The sequence below is a fragment of the Oscarella lobularis genome, chromosome 15 (genome assembly GCF_947507565.1).
Source record: "Oscarella lobularis chromosome 15, ooOscLobu1.1, whole genome shotgun sequence".
NCBI classification, from domain to species: Eukaryota; Metazoa; Porifera; class Homoscleromorpha; order Homosclerophorida; family Oscarellidae; genus Oscarella; species Oscarella lobularis.
Window position 1 is genome coordinate 56,121 of NC_089189.1, and position 9,647 is coordinate 65,767.

The 9,647-nt window shown below is 44.0% G+C and overlaps 4 protein-coding genes across 5 annotated transcripts; all 4 read right to left on the reverse strand.

Moving 5' to 3' along the window:
- Positions 1-82: 82 nt before the first annotated feature.
- LOC136196164 (uncharacterized) lies at positions 83-5,580 on the reverse strand. The gene is made up of 9 exons (XM_065985667.1): positions 5,491-5,580; positions 4,815-5,431; positions 4,609-4,763; positions 4,375-4,554; positions 4,171-4,321; positions 4,003-4,115; positions 991-3,955; positions 547-933; positions 83-481 (listed from the first exon to the last, which is right to left on the reverse strand). Exons 2-9 carry the CDS (start codon positions 5,371-5,373, stop codon positions 183-185), a joined length of 4,809 nt encoding a protein of 1,602 aa, XP_065841739.1. The 5' UTR covers positions 5,374-5,431; positions 5,491-5,580; the 3' UTR covers positions 83-182.
- LOC136196226 (uncharacterized) lies at positions 5,581-6,573 on the reverse strand (the record flags this gene model as incomplete). Its single annotated transcript, XM_065985752.1, has 4 exons — positions 5,581-5,853; positions 5,901-6,179; positions 6,231-6,368; positions 6,418-6,573. Coding segments are annotated over 4 exons (774 nt in total), but the record flags the coding sequence as incomplete, so codon positions are not given.
- Positions 6,503-7,338, reverse strand: LOC136196198 (radial spoke head 1 homolog). Of its 2 annotated transcripts, none has more exons than XM_065985716.1 (6): positions 7,292-7,338; positions 7,147-7,240; positions 7,019-7,095; positions 6,842-6,970; positions 6,742-6,788; positions 6,503-6,668 (listed from the first exon to the last, which is right to left on the reverse strand). In XM_065985716.1, exons 2-6 carry the CDS (start codon positions 7,151-7,153, stop codon positions 6,653-6,655), a joined length of 276 nt encoding a protein of 91 aa, XP_065841788.1. In that variant the 5' UTR covers positions 7,154-7,240; positions 7,292-7,338; the 3' UTR covers positions 6,503-6,652. The 2 variants fall into 2 exon arrangements, with proteins under 2 accessions (XP_065841788.1, XP_065841787.1); XM_065985715.1 differs by having other exon boundaries at positions 6,554-6,696.
- A 1,313-nt stretch (positions 7,339-8,651) lies between these two features.
- Positions 8,652-9,491, reverse strand: LOC136196227 (receptor-interacting serine/threonine-protein kinase 2-like). Its single transcript, XM_065985753.1, has 3 exons — positions 9,448-9,491; positions 8,962-9,298; positions 8,652-8,909 (listed from the first exon to the last, which is right to left on the reverse strand). Exons 1-3 carry the CDS (start codon positions 9,489-9,491, stop codon positions 8,652-8,654), a joined length of 639 nt encoding a protein of 212 aa, XP_065841825.1.
- Between the last annotated feature and the right edge of the window lie 156 nt (positions 9,492-9,647).

The window sequence follows — 9,647 nt, forward strand, 5'->3', positions numbered from 1 at the left end:
CTGAGATAAAAGAAAGAAAGAAACGTAGAGGCATAATGGGAAGGAGCCAAGTATTAGGAAATAGGGGACGGGAGACAATTAATTAAAATATTGCTAACGCTAAACACGAAAGAAGTGCACAAATAAAACATAATAAAAACATTAATGCAATATCAGGAAAAAGGATTACTAGACTAAAACCGCTACTGAAAAGCGATTTGTTGCCGGTAAGCGGCTTCAACGTTATCGCGATGAATACCACACTGCTCACAAACATTAATAAGGACATCTACTGTTGCCTCGCGGCCCTTGTCCCGCACCCAATCCTGTATAACCGCATAGGCCCTAATAAAATGATCGGGGGACTTCTCTTTGTACTGTACCAAGCCGGAAGCACCGACTTCTGCTCTTAAAAAGGGAACAAGGAGTTCCCAATTTGCTTTTGCTGCTAGCGTCGCGACGGCACGAATTAAGGCGGGGTCTATCACCTTAGGAAGCGAACCTACAAAGAGACAAACTTGAAGGAAACGAAAATTTGTGCTTTCTATATCGACAAGTCTGTCTTACATCCACAAACAGCCGGAAGTTGCTCAAACCAAACGTTTATTTGAAGAAAATCTTCACGACTCGCATCCAGTGGTTCACCAAACGGATTCGAGAGTTGGGCAACGCTCGGAGAATACTCCTCCTTGTCACTATAAATCACAGGAAGATTAGTGAGATCAATACCCAACTCCTTGTCGATGTGGTTGGCTTCTTTTGTTTGAAAACATATGCTGTATTTGAAACCTCGCATGCCCTGTTGACAAATAGACTTCATTTGTCGCCGAAACTCGTTTTTGATCGAGGCCAAGAACTTCCGGCTAATCTTTTTTGGGTCTTCTTCTTTATTGATGAAACGAATTGTTAGAGCTACCCATTTGCCTCGGCTCTGATACAACAATTCAACTTCAACTGCCAAGAAAAAAGACGAAAGATAGCATCTAAGTGTCTTCGAGGAGAAACACGTACCTCGTACTGACGATTCTTCATCGTTAACCAAAAAGATGCATTGATGACGAGAAACTCGCGGCATTTTCGAATATAAATTTAGAAAACGGGTAACAAGACGGAAGTAGAGACATTCTGGAACAAACTTCAGTTTTGTAGGAATGACGATAAGAGGAGCCGGGAAACGGGACGAGTAAGTGTGCTCTTCCCAGCGAGTTCGCGAGTAAAGAAACGACTTCCTTAGCATCGACGGAACATAAAATTCATTTGCAGACGATTCAGCAAGAGGTGCGATGACGTCAAGAAGTTGCAAAAGCCGAACGATTAATTTATTTTCATTTTCAATGCTCTCCGGGTTGTTGTCCTCTGAGGAATCGGACCCATCGCTAACTGACTTGGCTCCTTGTCTCATTTGCTTGAGACGGTACTTCATTAGTTTGCTAGACATTATTCCTGTTTTCTTAAGGTTATTCCACTCCGGTTCCAGATTAGGACCAGGCTTAGCAGCCGTCACAAACGCTGACAGAGCTTTGATTACCCACGTAGGACTCGTGAAAACAATGTCTTTCAAGCCGTCTACTTCCGGGTAGTAGAGAATTGCTCCAACATTGGCAAGATACATTAACGCCGCCAGAATTTCGTCGCGACTTGATATAGCACAGATGTTCGGCTGCTGAGCGATCTCTGCTATTTCGTCCACTCTAGCCACAATCGTTTTCATGCTTTTGCGCCAACGGAAAAGGAGAAGTTCAAGGTACACCCAAAATAGGGGCTGTTTTTGCATTCGCCTGCAATACGTCGAAGCCATGCGGTCTACTCTGCGGCGAATTTCCTCAACAGTTCGGCACGGAGAACCCGAACCAGATACGGAATTGTCTATTAGAAATATTCGCTGAATGAAATGACTCATCTCGCGAAAGTCTTCATCGTCTTTCCTTTCTTCGGCGTCTCTTTTAGGCAAAACGATGTGCCTAACAAATTCGCTGTCTCTTACAAGTTCTTCAAAACGTTGTCCTTGCTGGCTTAACCATTTGGCTAAATCAGGAAACCTTTGCTTGTCGTTCTCCACGACGTCTCGGTGAGAACCAATTGCAAAAACAGGTGGAGGGTTCACCTCCTCGTCTTCGCCTAACCAATAATCGCCTCGTGCCGTTTCCTCGTGGGCCGCTGTGATCGAGCCGAACCAGTACAGTGGAAAGTCTTCATTTGTTCGAATCCAGCCCAAATCGTTTGACAGATTAATGACGTCACCATCTGTTGATCGATGAAATGACTCAGCTCTATCAGATAGCGACTTTGAGATGTCCATTACAACCATGTATATAGACAACCCAAAGGTGTTTGGCATGAGGGCCGAGTGGGTGGCAAGATAAACTTCTTGCCCGCCTAAATCCCACATGTCGCGAACGCCCAGCGTTCGATCGCGGAGATCTTCTACGCTAGGTTTTTCTGCGATGAAACTGGACATCAAATTCAGCTGATTATGTGTGAGCGTTTTTGCCTCTATGCCAACCACTTCCGCTGGCCGTAAAGATTTCGCTTCTTCAGCTTTTTCCTCCAGTTCGGAGCGAGAGTCTGTCTTATCAGCAGAAGAAGCCGACTCAGAAGCGCTTTCATTTAACGCCGACTGTTGTAAATTGCGATAGCAACCCTCTGCTACAAGAGTATCCAAGTGTTCTTTCCTGTTGGTGGCCACCCATCCGCTAACTGCAGTGTAAGTCATGGTGACGGCCGCCCCTTCCGTGCTCGCTTTCCCGCTCTCAAACAGTCGGTCGAGAAGAGAGTCGACGAGGCACGACTTTCCAGCTCCGTCTTGGCCGACAACAATTACGCGAGACCGATTAATTGACACGAAGCCGCGTTGCAGGGCTTCGTCATAATATTTCTGAAAATTGCCTGAAGAGTCTTGAATGCAAAGACATTGACGTTGATCGCCGGAAATGATCGTGACGTCAGCGGCGATCGTTGACAGTCGTTGAAGAAGCTCTCGATGATTGTAGGCGAAGTAGAAGGTGTTGACCCACGCGTCAATGGGACTATCTCTCGCTGCCAACAACTGTTGCATGTTGATGAAATATTCTTTGCGGGGACTCTCGTTGATCCAGCCGTCGATGTCGTCTGCTTCAACGACGTTTGATTGGGTGGGCGAGAGAACGAGATTATTGACGCGTCGTTCAAAAAGAAGAGGCTGAATGCGGCCGTCGTTGCGAAAGGCGAGATAACGATCCCGATGTTCGGGTCGCGTTGAGATGAGGCAGAGATCGAATTGCCACCGATCGGGAATTTTGATTTTTTCAAAAGAGATGGCGTGGAATGAGAATGCCTGTTGACCCAACCCGTAGAAATGAGTGAAGAAACTGCAACTGACATCCTCATTCGAAGAGGCGACGGCGACGGCGGAAGCGGCGGCGGGCGGAGCGGACGGAGAGACGACGACTTTGACGACAGACGATTGAAGAAGAGCGGCGATTTTTTGCTGTCCCGCTCTATCAATCACGATCTTCTCGTCGAATTTAATTTGGTGTTTGGTCGTCGCCGACGGATCGTGAGGTTGATAGAAGAAGACGACTTTGGAAGCGCTCGTTTTGGGCGTCATTGGATCGAGATTGAGACCGTGCTCATGACACATTTCAATGTGTACGTCATCGTCGGATAAGCCGGAAGGAAGAGACAATTGAATCAGATCGCTCACGAATTCGTCGTCAAGGAGACCCTGCGATTGTTTGGCGTCGAATGTGAAGAGGGTCAAGCTCATTGACGTCTTTGGAGTCGGCGAAAGTGCGGTGTGGGGTTGAATTCGAAGGGTTGATCCCGTATTTGGAATGGAGATTTCCGCTCCTTTGTCCAATGAGACTGGAGTGGCGAATCTCTTCCATCGAGTGAAGATGAGAACGCTTTGAGGCGTTACGACGGCAATGACGTCTTCTACTCGTTGGGGAGACGGATGCAATAATTCGCGTTCTTTTTGAGACAGTCCTTCGCAATTCTAGACAAATGAAAATAATTATGAGACGATTAAATATTGATTTCTACCATTGTCGGAGAGTTGGAACGAAACGGCGCATTCTTATCGTATTTTGAAGTTTCTTGTTCAATTGGTTCATTCAAATGGTGTCGAAGAAGTTTCTCACCAGAATTTTTTAAATCTATGCAATCAATAAAATTAATTAAGACGGCTAAACAGTATTGAAAATTTTTTACCGTATTTCAAAATATCTAGTAGCGCTTCTGGTGTGCCCTCGCCTGCTTTATAGGGTGATCCTCCATATCGCAGAATAAAGAGAAGACCTCTTCTAACAATAGAGCAGACTGATTGATGCGCTGTTGGAATTGGCTCATCTGATATCGACACCTGTCAAATGAACTTTGTCATCGCAGAATGTCACATGAAAATATTTCAATTACCTTTTTGCACTTTTGAAAGTCAATTAGAATCATTTGGGCCAGAGACAGAGGAAACAAGTCTTTCCCATATCCCCACAAGAGAAAAGCAACTGGCCCCCCTAATGTGGGAATATCAACAACAACCGTCGAATGTTGGAATCGAGGAATGAGATGATCATCCAATTTCATTTCTATCCACTCCTACGCAAATAAATCACATTGTTTAATTAATTAATAACAAACCTATCTCATTACCAGTGAACTGAACATGAACAGAAAAGCATCATTCAACACTCCCCCAAGACCGAAACCGCCAATGAGAATGGCTCGATTAATATCAACTGAAGTGAAGGAATGTGAGTCTCGAGGATGTGGTTTTTTTCCTGTGCATTGAGCTGGAATCCAATTCCCTTCAAACAAATGTCTACATTCAATTCAAAATAATTTTACACGTCACTCACTCTTTCGGATGCAAAACAACCAAACTTCATTGTTCCACCCCAAGTCAGGATCATTTGGATAAGGAATGAATTGAGATCCGTCTCGTATTGGTGAAACAATCTTTGTTCCGAATCCGCCCATCATGACGAGATGTTCGTCTCCTTTCTTCCCTAACACGCACATTCCATGTGTCGATCTCCCGCTGGGCGTTGATTGGTCATTGGAATGGATTCGTTGCCATTCCAACGTCAATCCATCCAATTTGTGAACATCGTTAAAATAGACATCACGGCGATCAGACGACAAGTAGCCACCACCAAATTGATAAATGTCCCGATTTTGGACGACACCGATTCGTGCGTGGAGACATGGATGAGGAAGGTCGGATGGGCTAGTGGATGTTGCTCGTCGTTCATTCCATTGACTTGTCAACAGATTGAAGCACTCGATTAAATCGGGAGAACACAAGTAATTCTCTCCCGTCGATTCTCTCACCGCTACTCCTCCCCACACAAGCATTTCATCATTGATCACGGCGGCGACGTGTCCCGATCGAGATGACGGACACGCGGATGACATTTTCGAAGAGGAGAAACGGTTCGAGAGAATCGAATCGAGTGCTTCGATCAAAACGAGTCTAAAACAAAGGAAAATCACAATTCATCAAACAAAATCGATTGCTGGCATGGAAACGACCTTTGCAAGACGACTCAAACGCGCCGGCGACGACGAAAACGGCTCAAAAACGAGAAATTACGACATGAGTACGACGGCGTTGAAATCACGTGCCAACATCATCACGTGACTTTATTTAATATACAGTACATGCATTGAAAAATGTAAATAAGTATTTCATTTTTAAAATTCATTGGGAGTAATTGTTGGCAGTTCAACCGCGGTCGTTTCGCTGCCACTTATAAGAATTCCTCGTTGCCACATTTGATGTTCCGTCGCCCCGGAAACCAATTTTCGGAAACCACGCCCATGTTTCTTATCATTCAGCCAATTTCCCGTATACGTAGTCCCAACCAGAGAAGTCTCCTTCCCTTTTCCGTGTTTCTAAAGAAACAAAAATGTATGCCAATATTTTCAAATATTATTTATACCATTCCTTCCTGCCATTCCCCGTCATATTTCCCGCGTGTCGTTACCTCGGCTCCCTTACCGTGTCTCCGCCCATTTTCCCATTCTCCATCATACATCGTAGCCCCGTTCAATTTACTCATAAAGAGCCCCTTCCCGTGCATTTTATCTCCCTTCCACTGGCCCTTATACGTCGTACCACCGCCCCAATCCATTTTCCCCTCTCCCTCACGAACATTCTCACACCACTTGCCCTTGTATTGAAAGCCACTCGAATAAGTCATCACTCCCTCACCATGCCTCTAAATAAAAATACGAAATAATACCTATTTAATTATTATTGATTTATATACCATTCCATTGAGAGTTTCTCCTTCATAGCGCGATTTATCAGCGTACGTAAACGTCCCCTTTCCAGTGATGCAATCGCTCTTAAACTGCCCTTCGTATACGTCCCCATTAGCAAAGGTAAAAACACCAATACCATGACGCTGATTAAATAATCAATATCGTAACTATAGCACGTGATCTATTGCTTACTTTTCCGCTATTCCATTGTCCGTCATAGACGTCTCCGTTGCTGTATTTACACTTTCCTTGCAAGTGGGGACGATCCTCCACCCATCGTCCGTCATACTCTTCACCGTTCGTTCCCGTATATACACCATGACCATTACGCTGATACAAAATTAAATATTTTAGCTATTCAATTCCTCTAAGTCTCTTATTTGATTCTTTTTCCACAGTCCGTTGTATGTGGAACCGTCGGCATACGTCATTTTGCCACGCCCCTCAAGGACATTATTTCGAAACTGCCCTCTAATAATTAAATAAGTGAATTCCTAGATTGCTATAGGAAATTACTTGTAAACATTTCCAGACAGAAAATGCATTTCTCCGTCTCCGTTTCTCTACACAAATAGAGAGATACTTAGTAGCTAATTGATTGCATGTGCCATTCTACCTGAGATTCTTTCCAATTTCCTTCGTATTTAGATTTCATGGAGGACGACTGCCACACCCCTTTCCCTTCAATTTCTCCGTTAACAAAAGTCCCTTCAAAACGATCCCCACTAGCAAACTCAATAACAGCCTAAACCCAATTATATAATCATTTAAAACTAGATATATCATTGTCTACTTTTCCGTGTTTAACCCCATCCTTCCACTGCCCCTTATAAACGTCATCATTGCAGTATCTCATCTCCCCATACCCACCTGAAAAAATCAGTTAAATTTGCCCTAAAATATTCTATTGATCTTATTAACTGGGCATGTCTTCTTCCCAGTGTCCCTTATATCGTTCTCCCGTATTATAAGTCAACTCTCCTTCCCCACATCGTTCATCTTCAACCCAATCCCCCTAAGTAGCATTTTATATATATCGCGATATTACGTCACTTTTATTTTTTACAGAGTAGCTCGTTTTATTGGGTCACGTGAGATGACCACGTCCATGACGCTGAAACCAATTAAATTAATAAATAATAATAGTCTATACACTATTACCTTGGCATCATTCCATTGCCCTACGTAATGGGAACCGTTTTTATAATGAAAAGCAGCAGCGCGAATTTCTAATAACAAATAAAATAATATTTCCTATCTACGTGCACGTGGACTAACGAATTTCAATTTTCTCGCCGGAATTCGACTTCCCAGCGCACTGGCGAAGATATCCTTGCACGGAATCATTCAATTTCTGAAGCCAAAGTTTCTTCTCGTTCCTCGAACGACAATAGATCGTGTAGGGACGATCAGGAGTAAAAATCTCAATGGCATCCTCTCGCGCTAAGAAAAAAAATACCAAACGTAGATAATCAATAGCTAGCCAATGATCAAAAGAATGACTAAGAAACCCTTATGTCTTACTACTAGTCTGTGTGAGTCCCTACTCAAATTACGATTTTTCTATTCTACTACGTTTTGTTCGTCATCTGTCTAATATTTATTCGCCGCGAAAAAAATCGTTTTGACTGCATGGAACTGCGTTGGTGCGAACTGCTTACCTTTCGGGGTCCCCGTGACTTGTTCAACATTGCAGCGATGTTTTTCGTCGTACCGGGGAGGAGAATGGAAGATTGACGTTCAACAGGACCTGTTTGCAGTCGAACAAATAGCGCATTAGCATTGAATTTGCTTCGGCGTTTCCACGGATTCGGAGGGCGCCGCCGCTCGACATCCATAGCGTCCGTTTGACTCCTGCGACGATGTCTAAGACAATTCTGACCCCGAGGAATAAAAGAGCGTCGAGAAAAGCGACGAAATCGCCGAACGCGTGGAGACCGGTGAGATAATGACGTAAAAGCACTAGCGTACGCTACAACAAGTCTAAAAGCAGATTTCCGATTAAAATACAATAGCAAAAAAAGACAGTCATACCAACCATAATTGAAAGATATTAAAATGTCCACAAAAGCCGGGGTAGAAAAAGTTTTCAGATAAAAAAATAGCAATGAAAGTACAGTCATAAACAAAAAGTAGGGGAATGAAGAGAGAGAGAGATGGGGAATGTATCAAAATACGCCTTACCGATGATTTGGAGCTGCAGGTTTACTGATGCAGACTTTTTTCGGCTTCCTGTATCTTGAGAAAGGCCTCACGAAACGTGGGCCTCTCCTGAGGCCTGAGGTGGACGCTTTTCTTCAATAAATCATCGAAAAACTGCGGAACATTCGTTGCTCGGCCTCTAGGAAGCTCCTCTCCGCTCATGACACGTAGACGAATGAGCTCATTCGGCATACCTAAGAGTTACAATCGAGTGCATTGCGAGGCTAGTGACTAACACTAAGAAAACCTTTATATGGACGCTCCTTTTCCCGAATTTCCCAGAGCACAACGCCGTAGCTGTAAACGTCGGATTTCTTCGCCAAATCCATCATTCTACCCCCGTCGTCATCCTCGCCATACGGATGCTCCCGATATCTTTCGGGGGCGATGTGAGTGACCGTGCCAAGCGGATTTGAACCGTCTGGTCTCACCGTCGTAACAGAACTGACGCCAGGCATTTTTGAAAGACCGAAATCGGAAACCTAAAGACACTAGTTCAATCAAGAGGCCCTCTAATTAAATCTAATAATCAACCTTGCAAGTAAAGTGAACGCCGTCGTTGTACTGAGTGCACGCAACCAAGACGTTCTGCGCTTTCAAGTCGTGGTGAATCACTGATGGTTGATTGGAGTGGAGATGAAGCATTCCCCTGGCAATTTGCTTTGCGAATTTGACTCGCGTTTCCCACTTGTCAACCGCCGCTCGGTGCTCGTCAGATTTGAGAAGAGAAGACAAATCTCCTCCGCTCACAAACTCGGTCACGAGAGCATAGAAGGTCGGAACAGCGCAAAGACCAATCAGACGCAAAATGAAAGGATTGGACTCGATTCGAAGAAGAATTCCAGCCTCTTTCTTAAACATTTCGTATTCCCTGCGATGAAAAAACAGTTAAAAAGAAAAATAAACGCATATAAATATATTTAGGTACTTGTCTTTCTTTCTTCTCCTAAAATAGCTAAAAACTTTGACGGCGACCGCCTTCTCCGGCTTTCCTGATTTCTTCAGCGTAGCTTTGTATACCTCGCAGCATGCTCCGCTGCCAAGGAAATCCTTGTCTTCGTCATAATGGAGCTCACTTTGTTGAACTTGAAAAAACGGGTCCAAAACAACTTCCTAAGAAAAATTGCAAGTAATCTGTTGATCGAAAAATATATAGTACCTTAGTTATCTTCTCATAAATTTCCGGAAAGACTTCTTTAGCACCGGAAGCGAGGCCGACT